The sequence below is a fragment of the Apium graveolens genome, chromosome 1 (genome assembly GCF_009905375.1).
Source record: "Apium graveolens cultivar Ventura chromosome 1, ASM990537v1, whole genome shotgun sequence".
NCBI lineage: Eukaryota > Viridiplantae > Streptophyta > Magnoliopsida > Apiales > Apiaceae > Apium > Apium graveolens.
Genome location: NC_133647.1, coordinates 158,867,491 through 158,883,235, shown reverse-complemented (window position 1 = coordinate 158,883,235; position 15,745 = coordinate 158,867,491). Strand labels below are relative to the sequence as shown.

The window sequence follows — 15,745 nt, the reverse complement described above, 5'->3', positions numbered from 1 at the left end:
GTAATTAGAATATGATTGGCAAAAACCAAATTTCAGCTGCAGCAACAGTGAGAAAGGCTCACACAGTCACCATTTTAGCTACAGGTGCAAATGTTTTTGTTTAGTCGATGACTTCGGTTTTATAATTCCTCAAAATTACTAGCATGTCTTTGAGTGGTTCAACGGAAACATCCGATTTATATTTGATCTTTTATACCTATTTGCATCAGAGTGCTTTCTTGCCGCGAGAAGTGGTTCCAAGACCCAAGTGTCATTATTTTCCACAGCAGTGATTTCATTCTGTCCTAGCTCTTGAACAATCTAGTCTCAGATCTTTGGTATCATCATTTTCCATATTTACAATAGATGATTCATTCTCAGTACCAATTCCATCAGCACTAACACCGAAATTCATATCCAACTCATGACAAACAACATTATTAATATCCAAATTCCTACTCGAAACATTTCCTCCAGCATTGTTTATCATGAATTGCATCATAAATTTGCATCTGCTTTCCTTTGCATTGTATTAGTCCGAATCAGAATATATAGTTGATTGAAGATGATGACGAGTTTCTTTAGTCTAGTTTCCTCTCGATGAAAAATCCAGGTTGTTTAGGCCGAGCCAGGGGAATTTCACTAGTTAGCATTAGTACCACTGTTGCCATGGTTGGCCTATCTGCTGGATATTTTTGCAAGCATAACAACCCCTATTTGGATAGCTCCAAATATTTCAAATCGATTTTCCTGGCTACACTGTGCAATAATCTCATCCACTAGCTCAAAAAGATTGCCATTTGTATAGCTTCTCCATGCCTAAACAATTTGGTGACACAAGTTAAATTACTCAATCCTAAGTTAGACAAATAAGGAATCGTGTTTTGACCTAGGCACTCGCATGTCCGTGTAGGTTATGATTGTGATCCGGATGAGTAAAGTTTTTGTATCTCTTACCGCTCACTATCTCTATCAACAGTACCCCGAAGCTGAAGACATCAGATTTCACCGAGAATATGCCATCTGTTGCGTACTCGGGGGACATGAAGCCACTGCATAAACATTTCATATATTGCATCAGAATTTGGAAATGGAAGCACTATTTGTGCCAATTGTTGATATCCTTACTATGTTCCAACTACTCTAGTGATATTGGTTCCAGCTTCAGTCTCTCTGCAGATCAGATCCTTGCTGTACCAAAATATGAAATTTTTGGGTTCATTTCATGATCGAGTAGAACATTGCTGGCTTTGAGATCCCTATGAATTATATGTAGTCTAGAATCCTGATGAAGATAGAGAAAACCCCTTGCAATGCCGTTTATGATGTTATATCGCATGGGCCAGCCAAGCGTGTCGCTTTGATTTTCATCTATTCAATGGTAATAAAGATTAATCGACTATCAAAAGAAGAAAGTGTTGTACATGCGACAAGTAGTATAAAAGAACGGTATTTTTACAGACAACTTTACCAAAGATGAACGAGTCCCAAGCTTTTATTTGGCATGTATTCGTAAACCAAAATTCTTTCTCCTCGTTGTATACAGCAGCCAAGACGCTTCACAAGATTTCGATGCTGAAGTTGTGCAACTCTTTCAGCCCTTGCCTTGATTCCTTTGAGAGTCTCTTTACAGCTATTTCTTTTCCCTAGTCAAGCATGCCCTGAAAAGTATCAATGTGATAGTGTCATAACTTATATTCGGCAATGGATTTGAATGCCTATATTCTGATGTAGATCACTTTAACAAAGATGCCAGACCTTGGACCTTGAATGACACACCAATGAAGTTTGATTATTATGCTTTGACGGGAAAAGAATCTCACTTGGAATGTAAAAACAGTAATTCTATAAGACTGCTGATATCTGTACATATGACTTGTCTAAATTTACCTTATAGACAGGCCCAAAGCCACCTTCTCCAAGCTTAGAGTTTGTAGAGAAGCCATTGGTTGCATTAGCAAAGGTTCTGAAGTCAAATAATGGCAACTCTAGATCCCCATCAATGTTCCCATTTTCCCCGTCATTTTCAAAATTAAGCCTTGCTATCTCTGCAATTTCCACAGTTTAAGTCATGCAGTAATCACTAAGCACAAATTTTTGAAGAAACCTAGTATTTTCTGAATAATAAAATTACCTTGTAGGCGCTGTTTTTTCTTCCAAATTACCCATAGGCATAGGCCAACAATCATTGTCGCAGTCAACAGAATAGGGCTAATAATGTACTGTACTTTGGATTTTTCCTTGCTAGCTTCATGTTTAGCCACAAAGTAATTTTTATTAACTAGTTTGAAAATTATAATATAGATAAACCAGATCGATAATATGTGGTAGGCCGCTAGCTAAACTATAGACGCAGTCTGTAATACGTAGAATAAATCCTGCAGTAAATTAAGACAATTTAACTTACCTAATACAGGAGCAGTGAACTTGGATAAAGCCTTTCTTACATAAAGATCTTGACCATTTTCATTAAACTCTCTAATATCAGTAAGCTCGTCAAACCATAATAAGCATCCGCTTCCACTACCTCTTATATCTGTATTTGCATAAGCTGTACATGAGCAATTTTTTAAGCACAACCTCTTACACTCTTCAAGACTCATATTCCTATTGAACCAAGAATGCTGAGTATCCGGTAATTTCAGTCCTGGATGCAATAAAAATCCATCTCCATCTGTGCAAGTCATTTGTACTTTTCTTACACATCCACTTGACCAATCTGCAACATCCCATTGTTTTCTAACTTTTGGTTCAAACCCATCCAAGCACTGTCAAATAGGAGATTTTTCAATGTTACAAGTCCCATAAGCCCCACACAATGCATAGCTATCACAATAATCTGCCTGACGACCTAACTGAAGTTGCCAAATTTGAGACTTTTCAATCCATGTCCAGAGTTGATTATAACCAAGTGAGTTCAGTACTATCACTGAATAAACTGAATTATTATGAAGTTCGTAATGATAATACAACTCTTTATCATTAGAAACAAAACCAAACATAAAGTCTCAGGTCAGGTGTGCCAGAAAACATCAGGGTTTGGTTTCAGGTCAGGTGTGCCAGAAAACCTAACACCATTCCAAGGGCCAGCTCGAAATTGTATAACAGAGCCTTTTCTCAGGATTACTTGTGGAAAGCCCTTATGATCAATATGCAATGCATAGTCACTGGGAGATGGATCATCCACACTTTTCCAAGAACTGAAATACCTTTCAAGCCCAGTTACCAAATACCACCCAAGTTTGCAACCTGGTAAATGAGCATTCCCAGGTATATCAAACTTTGCCAGAGATAATTTTCAGGGGCACCATCTGTTTCATATCTGACAACAAGGTTCCCAGAATCCAGCAGCTGCATTATCACAGATGTCTCAGGATTTTCCACAGATGTCGAGGACTTTGATGACCAGACGATATTATCAGAAGCATTGAGAATAACAAGATTTCCTTTGCTATTAAGTTTTATGAGACCAGATGTAGTATTGAGAGGAGTTTCTCTATTGGCAATCCATACAATTGTATTTTCTTGTACCATATACCCACGTATCGATTAGTGGACCTGCCCGCAGTACTGAAACCCAGCTCAAAATGACCACCAGCTGAAACAATGGTGCTTCCATCTTCAAGGCTTTGGTTGGCTCTTATAAAGTCTACTGCTGCTACTTTAGAGTTTATTGAAACAGAGAATGCAAGGAAGCACAATAAAAAACTAACTAAACCTGCTGTAGAACTGCGGCCTTCCATTAACATTAACTCTGTTATTTAGAAGAGTTGAAGAGCAAGATGGAATATGTTTTGTAAAACACATACCTTTTATTGGTTACAAGAAATATGAAGGGGAACTGAGGTTTTGAAAGAGGGAGAATTGACCTTCTCTACCACGTTACCATAAATTTTTGTGTTTGACAACTTCGTAGTGTCTTTAAGAGTTATCTTCTTGAATCCAACCATCACGATGGAAAATGACATAAAATTGTAGATATATGAAATTATGTAAAAATTTATATTGTATACAATATAATTTGACGTTACATCACGATACAAAATTTGAACAGATATTAGAAAATTCGGACGTAATAGATTTACTGACAGAGTGTGCATTCGGGATCGTTTGAGGGGAAGATTCAGATCAAACAGAAGGAATAGTTGGTTTCGGACTTGATGACATTGGCGGATTATTTTCAAATAGGATCTTCCAAGATGAAAATTAATGAAATCAGGTACGATTGAAAATTAGAAATTTGATGTTGCTCAGTTGCTGACTGTCAATATTTGTTGAGTTTTGGAAAGTATGAGAGAGGTTAATGATAATGTAACAAAGGGCAGTTCTGTGACAGTTGCCACTGTATAACACACCACAAATGGTACAGGTTGCAGCTCGGATCTTATTTCTCTTGTTCTCTCCTTTTCAGTCGTACATTCAACCCACCTTTCATCTTCAAAACAAGCGATAATGTATAAGGTGGATCATTCATCCGTGAAGCACAACCACCACCATCGACCACCTCAACTTCAAACATGTTCATTACAGCACCAGCAATGACCTTCATCTGCACATTCGCCATCTCCTTCCCCAAACACATTCTTGGACCACAATGAAACACTGTAAACTTGAACTGATCAACAGGCTGATAAACTCCATCACTATCCAACCATCTCTCTGGCTTATACACCCTGCAATCCGCCCCCCAAAGTCTCTCCATCCTCCCCATCGCATAAGCTGAGTAATCAGCGTACCATCCCTTGCCAACATGGGTTCCATCAGGCAAAACATCCTCTCTCAATGTTAATCTTGAATTTATCGGCACAGGAGGGAACAAACGCAGTGTTTCTGAAAGCGCTGCTTGAAGGTAATGAGACCTCTTCAGCTCCTCATACTTGAAATTTTCTAACCAGTTCTCAGACTCTGGAACTGTTGATGATAATTCTTCATAGATCAAGTGTTTGCATCGAGGATGCCCGGACATTAACCAAAAGAACCATGTCAATGCTGTTGAGGTTGAGTCTTTACCTAAATAACCAAATAGAATATAGATTAACATATAAAAACAAACCAATTGAACTCAATTTGAGCAGGAATATCCGACACAAGAGCAAAGAAGTCGAGTTTGTAATCTAGAGGATTAAGTAGTACAACTCGTATTAACCCTAATTTTATTTGAAATGACTCAAGAGTACAAACATTTTATGAACATCATGCCAGGTTTGTAAACTGATGGAAAAAGTTTACCTGCAAGTACAAAACTAATCACAATATCTCTCAAGAACTTCCTCTGCTCATCTTGGTCTCGAAACCCAAAATCCAATGTTGACCCCATGAATCTCGATAACAAGTCTTCACTACTATAATCAGTATCTCCTTGATTCAGTTCCCACTTTTTCTCCTTCAATCTTATCACATCCATTGCAAATTCATCAATCACTTTTATAGCTTTCCTGTACTTCCTCTCACTCCCAACATTTAAAAACCGCATAATTTTCCACAACATCTGCACAGGAAACATAATCCTCTCGGAACTCCTCTCTACTGCATAATCAAACGCCTCAGAAAACGACGATTTTCCTACCAAATCCTCCGAATCAACCCCAAATGCCACTCTACATATATTATGAAATGTAAATCTTTTGAGCAATTCTTGAAAATCAATAATTTCTCCAGCATCACAGGCCGCCTCAAGACGTGGAATCAAACTAGTAGTGATCTGAAGTTTGACAGTGTCAGAAATGAAATTCTTGAGAGACCTAGTATTAAATTCATAGCTAGCAATTTTACGCTGAGAAGACCAAAGATGACCATCAACGTTAAAGATACCATCACCAAGGAGCTCATGGAGGACAGAGTAGAAGCGATCGCCTTTAACGAAGTTGGTGAAGTTGGATCGAAGGAGGTGCTGAACATTAGTAGGATTAGCAGTGCAAATGCCGTGAGAGAGATTAAGAAAACCAGTGACTTGGAGAGTAAGGGAAGGAGTGGTGGAGAGCATGTCAGTGACCCAGTCATGAAAACGGTGGCGGTTTCGAACGAGTCCAATGAGGTTCCCAATGAGTGGATATGACTGAGGAGCTGGTGTTTTGGAGTGAGATTTGTTGTACAACAACAAAGTGAAAATGAAGAAGATGAAGGAGATGATCAAGAGTGAAAGAGAAGATAAGTTTGAGTCCACCATAGCTAAACTGAAAAGTCAATGATTTTTTCACAAGAATAGGTGATCAGTTTTCAACTCATGTCACGCAGGTTATAGATAGGTTTCCTAGCATCTACAAAATCATACTTGACTAAATTTGTTTATGCTTACATTTGTATTTAACCTCCAGATATTGTGATGTGTGCCAATGAGATAACCTCATTTATTCGAAAATCACACTTTTCGGCTACAGTTAACCGATTTCAGCAGGTATATAATACTATCGAGTACCAGCCCAGATGAAGAAAAATATAAAATAATGCCCCAATTTAAATATAAATAAAGTGTAATCTCTGATTCTTTTTCATATGCCAAATACAGAAACAGAATTGTTGGGCAGCTTCACCACTTCTTTTTTGGAACCACAAGAGTCCTGCAGATACCTCTTCTACAGCTACAAAATCAAATGTGCTCTTATCCTTATGTTTGAATAAGATTATACTTCAATTTGCAGAAGCACCGACTTCAAAAAAAAAATGCAAAATCCTTCGTAAAAGTAGGTAAGCCAAAAATTCAATCCCCAGAGATATGAGTACAACACGGATTATCATAGCAAGGTTAAAAACTGGTATTAAGCTTGCTTGAGCCAGTTAACAATATTCCGACCATTAATTATTGATCCAACAGATGCACCACCAGGACAATGATAATCACCACTCCTAAATTAATTACAGAAAGCGGATGTCATGACTCATGCCCATTTCAAGTAAATATGGGGGAAATGGAGATATATTCAAAGCCAAATGTTTAGCTAATGTAATGCTTTCAACAGGTTCATTAGTGTAACTCAAAAGCCCCCAAGAAACTGTTAACTAGTCAAATATCACTGGTTCTGACCTTTATTTGTGGTTGTCTAAAAAAGCTCCAAAATTGGTTAACGCTCTTCTTGTATGCTGCAATAAAATAAGCCCCAGATGCATTAGGAGTTGCTGGTGAAACTGCAGTTGAGTATTACAACCCATGGTTGAATCATGAAGTTGTGGAGGCAGAGAAGAGGAAAAACATAAGCGGAAACTGGTTTTATAAACTTGAAGGAGAACAGGCATGACAGAATTTGGCAAGTCCTGACATTCTAGTAATATTTGATGTTTATGCTTATTTGACCACCAGAACAATTCAATCTTGGCTTCCATACAGTTTCCTTCCAGGTTGTGGATCTGCTTTCCGGTAGATTTCATCCTGGCAGCTAAACAAAAAAAGATGAGCGAATTTTAACTTTAAAATGCAATAACTAAAAATATGTAATCATGATCATGCTATACGTTTTTTTAATCCAATTCAACAGAAACCACTTCACGAATCACTCTACTTTACTGACAGAATATAATCTAGACATCTACTTTTTGGAGCACAACAAAGTCTTTGATAGTTGAAGGCCATACACAGCAGAAATAAAATAGACAAACCAGGGCCAAATTTTTAGTGACAACCTTTGTATATCTGATCTAAGAAGTAAAATTATGTAGTAAGTTAATACATCATACCACAAAACCCTCGGGAGAACTATGTCACATAGGCCAAGAAAAAGAAAGCTGGGGCCTCATAATGCTTCCTTTTAAAACAATTGTTTGTGTCTTTCCTAGGTTAATTCAAAATTTAAATAGAGCAGAAAACACTGATGAGTGATGTGCTTTTTCTTGGAAGACTTGAGTTTTCGTGAAGCTTATTAAGAAGCCGCGACATAAACTCTTCTGGGATCAGACCAAGAAACTATTTAAAATATTTCTTTCTTTGCTTTTCTGACTGCTTGTAGAAACTCATGTGGGTTCACCAGTATGGATGTATAACTGAATAAATCACATGCTAAGGATACCATAAGAACAGCCAAATTGGTGGACATGTAAATAAATAGTTGACCCATCTGTAAAACACAACTTCATGTTCCAACTTTCTTTTTTAATTAGTTACACTGCATACTCGTGCACCCTATAACAACAATTTCCATGACATATTTCTAGTGTAATTATAAAGAGTTTTCTCCAAAATTGAAGGTCAATAACGGATGTTAAGTAGCTACAAGTGAAGTTATATTACAGATCAGCTAAATGTTATTAAGAAATAAACTTTCAATATACGTATAGACATATATAGCTTTCAAGATTGTAATTTGCTATGCTAAAATATCAAACTTCCATGTACATTATTCCTTTCAAAACTGTATATTTACTAATGCTGAAAAAAACTCCCAGCAAACTACAATACATTATTAAGTCATTTCACCAGGTATTAGCTACAATAGCAAAACACAATACTTAACTCTATTACACTAAAACAAAGAACTATTGCAATGAACATTGAGAGTTGATGATGTAGAGTTCAAATTAAAATTTGAGAGTTTACCTGTTCAACAAAGTTTGTAGATGTTTAAAATTGACAGCATCAGTTGAAATTGGATGCTGGTATATTACTTCTGATCCTTTGTCAATGGTCAATCTCGATTCATTTGGTTACCAAATCTTTTGATTGTTCAGTTAAGAATTGGTCAGAGAATTTTGCTATCAGCAGCTGAGTTTATAGCCCATAACATCGCCAACGCAATCTGTGCTTGTAAAATGCCCCAGGGCCCAATTATCAAGAACTTAATTTTCTGATGCATGGCAACTTGGAAACCTGCTATCATTGTTGATTTATATCTTTTTAGTCGAGTGGAAACCAAGGCTTCTAATACCCACACCATGACTAAAACCAAATTTCTGCACGCTCCTCCAATTTATCTCCCATAAATAATGCGTCCTCACACACTCCAAAGGACTTTTATGATGCATTACTTTCTTTCAGCAGGTGCAAGAGATGAACTTCCTATTTAAACAAAGCAGGAGGCTTGTCAGCAGCAGTTACAGTGGAATTGGTATATTGAACAAGAGAAACTACGACAATATAGTAATTGGTCGAATAACTATATGACTTTATTAGATCCAATGTCATAAAAAAAACTAATTTAAGCTCTGAAATATTCAAGAACTTTATTTCACTTATTAAGACCGAAAGAACAATCACTGTACATTGTACAAAAAAGATCAGTTTAAAGCACACATTTCTACATCCAAAGTAATACTCATTGTTCTTGATCCCAAGAGAAACACTGATTGTTTATGATTTACAGCCAAAATCCAACTCATATGTAAGTTCAATTTGTTTTAGACTAAACCATAATTAAAGAAAGAAGTCTGACTTCAAGGAGTGCCTAAAGAACAGCATATGTTGCTACTGCTAATCGACAATATCCACATACTTCATAATTTGAGGAAAAATTACATCAAAAAGCCTATGTACAAAGTTAATTACGGTGCTCACATTGCCTGCCTTCATTTAGTTTCAGCAGTGTTCATTTATCTAATTATCTGCAATAAAACAGAACAAAAAACTTACAATATTTTCCTCTACACTTGTTCGAAGAAAAATACACCAAAATATTTGACCCGGGCAATACTTGGACTAAAGTTGTTGCTTCTCATTCTTTTTTGCATCCAGAAAAGTTAGTAACCATATGAAGGCAGAGTTATTAACCATTATCTCACTCAGATCAGAAATCATAGAATCCCCAGAATTCATCTTGTCCATAAATTCAGCCAAACTAGTAAACAACATTGAGGTATTAGACACAGCCCAAGCAGATAGAACTGTAGTAGCAAAATTGGTGAATTTTTTATTAGGTAGTAAAAGAACTGCTCCAACAAGCTTAGGTGTAGGTGCAAGAGAGCTGCACAGTGCCAAGAGTCCACCAACAGCAATGGAGGAGTGCTTAAGATCTAAATCATCAGTGCAGAAAAATTCTAACAGCACCTTCTCTATTGGAACCTCAGAAACTGCAAGCTCTGATCTCAGCAAACCCCAAAAGTTGTGTTGTTCGATAAAATCCCATTGAAAAGAACTTCTTATCAAGTGACATATAGCTTCAGTACTGTCCCCAAATATGGATAATTTTTTCAATCCTAGATCAAATTGTAGATCAAGAAGGTCAGTATAGTCTAACTGACTCACAATTGACTTCATTATGTTTTCTTCACCTAAAAATAACTCTCGAAGATTAGATGAGAGACTGTACAAAGAAAATTTCAACATTTTAAGATCCCGTTTGGCATAGGACATCAGATCACCGTAGAGTATCTTAGGCAGGACATTTTCAGAATCTGTAGCAAGCTCCTTTCCCCTATGCACAATAAAGCACCTATAGGCAGCAAAGGCACCCTCTATCAAGGTAGTTACTAGTTTGTCGCTGATGTTTGAAGTAGAAATAATAGCTTGAGAAGTTTCCTTTCCTTTGTTCATAAAACAGAAATGCTGCTCGCAGTGACATCTAAGTAGGGACATTCCAGACTCTGTTATCTTCTCAGATTCTCTCAGGGTGTCGGGATGTGTAAAGGTGTTGGGCTGCGTACCATAACCCAGAACATGAGCCTCGTGAGCAAGATTTGATGCATAAGACAATAAGCAAGGCCCGACTGTAAGACCATTTCTATACCAACACAAAAACATAAGTTGCATTTTCTCATGCTGAGAAAATATGAAGTGACGCGCTATTATGGCTGTTGCAGACTGAGGGTCAAGATCCCAGTATTCTTCAAATAGCTGGTACCCGCTCGACTGAAATTCCTTTGCAATTATACTAGACAACTGATCAGGGCTGAGAGAAAAATTTGTAGTGTCTCCTTCAGAAGATAAACTCACATATAAGTGCAGGATCTTGTCCAATGTCTGCACGCCCAATTGTTTTGAACTTTGGATGTTTTTATTTAGATTCTGAACCAAAGATTCTAGACTTTGTTCATGGTGGTCATCATTCTCTGCGGACGGAGAACAAGAAGTAATGGATACACTAGTAAGGGGGGCCAATTCTGCATCGTTGCGGCTTGCAGATGCAGAGATTTCATGTGGTAAAGTTCCAGATTCCACCCTGATTGCAACAGGCCGATCTATGGACAAGGAAGTGCAACCACGAAAACTACCAGCCTGGAAGTCTTCTAAAGGAATTGCTTTCCTCTCCGATAACAGCTTTAGTATTCTTTCTTTAAGAAAAGGGGAAAGCTTATTAGAAGAAAACAAAACATCTAGAGACTGAACGACACCTCTCTTAATCAGTACATCGAGAGCTGATTGTACACCGTGAACAACGATAGTTCTCCTTTCTGTATCATAGTTATCTACCACAAGGAGCAGAAAATCGAGAAGCATATGTGTCATATCAATATATTTGGACATTGAGTTAACCATCAGCAGGAATGCAGGCTCAATATTCATAACATTATCCACTTTTTCATCAAAGAAAAGCCAATCATAAAATAGTGCCAATTTAACGCTAGCCCCCACATAATTCTTCCTACAGCATTTCAGTAACCAGCCAATGACAGCCCATCTAGGAATTATATCCGATAAGATAATCTCATTAGGAGGGTGATGTGAGCAACAAATAAATCTAACTATGTCAATAAGAAGCGTCTCCCTCTCTGCTACGAAGAGAAACTTCTTTGCAAACCAGACCTGGTACCTTCTCTGACTACCAAACTTAACATGTATAAGCAAAAAGCGCAACTGTGATTCCATCTCAGGTGTTATGCGAAGCAAAAAGTACTTACTTGGTGTCCTTAGACGATAAAGGTGAGAAATATCCAAGAACCCGTGAACTTTGAATTCACCAGGGTTCAACATCAAGTCCTTCCATATAGCTCGAAACTCAGGTACATGAACCAATTCTTGTAAAAGCCTAACAAGATCCCTCCCTATCTTCATACACAAATGAAACTGCTCCCTCAAAAGCCTAACACAAAAATCAATCTCCATTCTTCTCAACACATCAACCTTCGAATTACCTACAATCCTACAATGATCCGCCAATAACCTAAGAAACACATACAAACCACTCGTCAAAACCACCGGCTCTTCCTCTACCAAACAATCCCATCTCGCCATAAAAACACGAACCATCTCCGAACACAACCACAAATTCTTCTCCCCGAAATCCCCACCAACAATTTGCCTCAAAAGGGCCACTAACAAACCCCGAAACCCAATTCCCAAAACATCAATCATCTCCAAACTAACCCAAATCAACTGCACCCTAACCGAATCGACAATATTCACATACAATTCACTAACAATCCTAACAAGGGTATTCGTAAAAAACGCATACCCATCAGTAACAATCCCATGTAAGTGCTTAATATGCACATTGGCCAACTGGGGTTCACATAAAATCCCATAAAGAATGGCCTTATTGATATCAAAATACTCGGATTGATTGCGAATTTTGAGTGAGAAAGGGGGCCTTAACTGAGATTCAAGAAGCTCAAAAGCTTGTCTTAAAGAGGTTTCAAGTAAGTTATTAGCTTCATGGGGTGCTACAATAATCAATCTTGAAGCCATATACACATGTAATGTAAAGTTAATTCAATGATTATATTCAATCAAACAAATACAATAGAGTCATAAAATCAATTAACAAGCTGCAACTTACAGAATAAGTAGCTGGTTTGCTGATGTATGTATGTGTGTGCATCTTGAATACAGCGTACAGGATCAACAGTGTGTTTATTTTGATGGAGCTTTAAAATCACGTGGAATAATAATTTTAGGAAAATGACTGAAAATACCTAAAAAAATTCAATATATTTCTTTAGATAGGGTTACTTTTAAACTTATTTTTAAAAACATTATTTTTATATTTCATTTTCTAAATACAATATACAACTTTTTCAAGAGTAAAAAGTACTTTGTGTTTGTATATCTTATATATCAGACCACATGAGATATTGTAATTCGGCATTTGATATACTATATTTAACCATTAATTAACATATGTGTCGGAATTCTCCCGTCAACTTTTTGAGGGTAAAGATTGTCTTTTCATTTTTCTTTTTACATTTTAATTACATATTCCTCTTCTGTAACTTTATTAATTACTCTAAAATTTATTCCATCTTCATTACCCCTTCATTTTTCTGCCCAATATTGCCACATGGACGATCGAAATTCTGCCTATATGGTTTGATTTCGAAGAACTATATAGGACATAAATGTGTACTTTTCTGACGAGAGTCCTCGTTATAGAGGTAGTTTTCGGCCTTCACTTTATGTGCGTGTGTATCAACTTAATTATGATTAATGTTTGTGGTGTTAAATAATTACAGAGACTCTTAATTAGATTATGTATTTATTCTTATCTTCAGTTTATGTTTGTAATAAGAAATGCATGTAAAATTATATTGTTTGATTTATAGGGTTTCAATATTAATTTGATTAAATAGCTCCAATGTGCACCATTTGTTTTTGATGATGTCTAGTAAAAGGCAATTTTTAGAGTAAATCATGTATTATTATGATAGTGATGTGTGTGTAGTTTTTTATGTGCATAAGTTTATATTTAAATTTTCATTATTTTATGTAGAAGATTCAAGCCTTTTTAGTATAAAGTATCACAATGACGGGAAATTTAGAGTGAATCCTACTGAATATGTGGGTGGGACTGTAAATTATTTTGATCTATGTGATGCTGACACAATGAGTTTGATTGAGTTAATTTTAATGGCTAAAGAGATTTGTGACTTAGGTTCTCTAGATTTCTTCTACAAATGGCCTAAAACATACATGAATTGAGTTTGCATCTAATTGAAAATGATGCAGATGTGGTTGAAATGTGTGAGTTGTTTCCAACATATAGGGTTATGCATGTTTATTTAATAACAATAAAGGTTGTATATGTTATTGGTGCTTATGGGAATTCAACACAAGAGTATGCACCATCTCAGGATCCAAACATTGAATACATGAATGATAAGCATGTGCAAGATAATTTAAACAATCTTTTAAGTGGCGTGGATGATGTAGAGTATAATGATGATGATATTGATGAGGAATACAATCCTGCAATTGATAGGGATTTGCTGACTATAGTATTTACTGCGATTTTTTTCAATGTAGATAGCACTGGTGATAAAGTTTGTGATCACAATTCCGAGAGAATTAAAAAGAGGGAATTCAGGGCACATGTCAAGGCAATGGAGAAGGTACATGGTAAGAGCAAAAGGTCATCTGGTGGATATAGATGGTTCTTAATCTAGATGCTCATAAATGTGCTTGCAAGAAGTGGGAGTTGTCTGGCATCCCATGTTACCATACATGTGCATGTATTGCCTAGAATAAGAAACCTTTTGAACCATTCATCCATCACTCATACCACAAGGACATATTGTTGTCATATTATCAGCATATCGTAAAACCTATATGTGGAGAAGAAGTGTGGGAGGCAATAAATTATCACAAGCCTTTTGTCTATACAAGTTAAGTCTCAAATAGGCTGGCCTAAAAAAAGAAATAATAGAAATGATGTGCCGATACATATCCAACAAGACTGAAAAGGCAAAACAGAAAGGTCAAATGCAGCTATTATATTGAATACAACCACAATGCAAGAACGTGCCCAGCTAGGGTAAAAGTATTTTACTTTTTAATGCTTACGAACTTTACTAATTAGTGATAGTCATGAAGTGGAGATTCATGGTCATAATTATTATTGCATATGGTTGATAGAGTAATGGCTGTGAAAAGCAGTTCGAAATGAGGAATAATACACCAAAGAATAAGGCATCAACTGTTGGTGCCAATGAGAGTGCCATTGATGGAGATGGTGCATCCAATGGATGAGCTGATGTAGGCAAAACTAAAAGAAGGACTAGAGGAGAATCTAAGTCTAGTGAAGGTGCCCCAAATGGTATCACTGAAGTAGGATCAGGAGGAGGGCAAACAACAAAATTACACCAAAAAGATGATAAACTAACAACCAACACCTAAATTACAAAAAAGATACTTAAAGCAAACATTTCAACAATGTCATACTAGAAACAAACACTTCACTGCTTTACTCTTCTTCAGAATCAGATTCAGTCATTGAAATCTCAGTGTTCTCACCAACAGCCTGAAATACCATATTAATCATGCATGAGAACAACACAAACATTGCAATCAATGTCATTTCTTCCTTTCTCTTCATTGCAGTCATATGGGTTTGATACTTTTCAATCAAACGATCAATCCTACCCTCGTACTTGTGCATCGACTCAGCAATTATATCATGCAGCTCCTCGATGACTGCAACAGCCCGTGAACCAAGTGGTGGGTCAATCCACATGTGATATCCATATTGCTCTTCCCCCATACCGCAGAGCCTCCTACCATTCTCCCCAAACCAGTGCATCTTCATCATGCTGAGCTGATTACAGTCCCACATCAGATCGAGCAAATCATCACAATGAGGCATTTTTTCATCCATTCCGAGTTATGCCCAAGAATGAGCCGTGAAAATAGGGTTGGAAATTGAGATGGGGAACAAGAGGGGGTTACTACACTTTATACATACATTACAGATCCGTTAAAATATTATAAAACTGATTTACCCCTCAAAAAGTTAACACAGAACTCAGGGCGAGACACAATTTTTTAGTAATTCTTAAATAAGTGTTAGATATGAAGGGCAATATCTCATCTAGTCTGGGTGCACGTACACAAAATGCGTTTAAGTCATTTTTAACCAAAAACACCACTTTGTTTTATATTTTAAAAAACTGATATTAAAATTGATTTATATTGAAT

At 36.7% G+C, this 15,745-nt stretch overlaps 2 protein-coding genes across 5 annotated transcripts; both read right to left on the bottom strand.

Moving 5' to 3' along the window:
• Window positions 1-8: 8 nt before the first annotated feature.
• Window positions 9-12,720, bottom strand: LOC141668802 (cytochrome P450 CYP94D108-like). Of its 4 annotated transcripts, XM_074475833.1 has the most exons (8): window positions 8,504-8,956; window positions 5,209-7,349; window positions 2,387-4,989; window positions 2,114-2,227; window positions 1,870-2,027; window positions 1,451-1,640; window positions 1,108-1,350; window positions 9-1,031 (listed from the first exon to the last, which is right to left on the bottom strand). In XM_074475833.1, the coding sequence occupies exons 2-3, from the start codon at window positions 6,143-6,145 to the stop codon at window positions 4,364-4,366; spliced, it is 1,563 nt and encodes a 520-aa protein (XP_074331934.1). In that variant the 5' UTR covers window positions 6,146-7,349; window positions 8,504-8,956; the 3' UTR covers window positions 9-1,031; window positions 1,108-1,350; window positions 1,451-1,640; window positions 1,870-2,027; window positions 2,114-2,227; window positions 2,387-4,363. The 4 variants fall into 4 exon arrangements, with proteins under 4 accessions (XP_074331934.1, XP_074331931.1, XP_074331920.1 ...); XM_074475830.1 differs by lacking the exons at window positions 9-1,031; window positions 1,108-1,350; window positions 1,451-1,640; ... (1 more) ...; window positions 2,114-2,227; window positions 2,387-4,989 and adding an exon at window positions 9,533-12,720 and having other exon boundaries at window positions 6,416-6,822; window positions 7,001-7,349; window positions 8,504-8,962; XM_074475819.1 differs by lacking the exons at window positions 9-1,031; window positions 1,108-1,350; window positions 1,451-1,640; ... (1 more) ...; window positions 2,114-2,227; window positions 2,387-4,989 and adding an exon at window positions 9,533-12,720 and having other exon boundaries at window positions 6,416-7,349; window positions 8,504-8,962.
• On the bottom strand, window positions 275-3,722 carry LOC141708679 (G-type lectin S-receptor-like serine/threonine-protein kinase SD1-1). The gene is made up of 7 exons (XM_074512424.1): window positions 3,538-3,722; window positions 3,229-3,430; window positions 2,387-2,747; window positions 2,114-2,260; window positions 1,870-2,027; window positions 691-798; window positions 275-499 (listed from the first exon to the last, which is right to left on the bottom strand). Exons 1-7 carry the CDS (start codon window positions 3,720-3,722, stop codon window positions 275-277), a joined length of 1,386 nt encoding a protein of 461 aa, XP_074368525.1.
• Window positions 12,721-15,745: the final 3,025 nt, after the last annotated feature.

Excerpts from the sequence above, each read along its gene's own strand:
- LOC141668802 (XM_074475819.1), bottom strand. The coding sequence starts at position 12,523 with ATGGCTTCAAGATTGATTATTGTAGCACCCCATGAAGCTAATAACTTA.
- LOC141708679 (XM_074512424.1), bottom strand. The coding sequence starts at position 3,722 with ATGGAAGGCCGCAGTTCTACAGCAGGTTTAGTTAGTTTTTTATTGTGC. Across the intron at positions 2,748-3,228 it reads TGGGAATGCTCATTTACCAG|TGCTTGGATGGGTTTGAACC; the intron begins GTTGCAAACTTG and ends CCTATTTGACAG. Across the intron at positions 2,261-2,386 it reads GTTCACTGCTCCTGTATTAG|TTAATAAAAATTACTTTGTG; the intron begins GTAAGTTAAATT and ends TTTTCAAACTAG.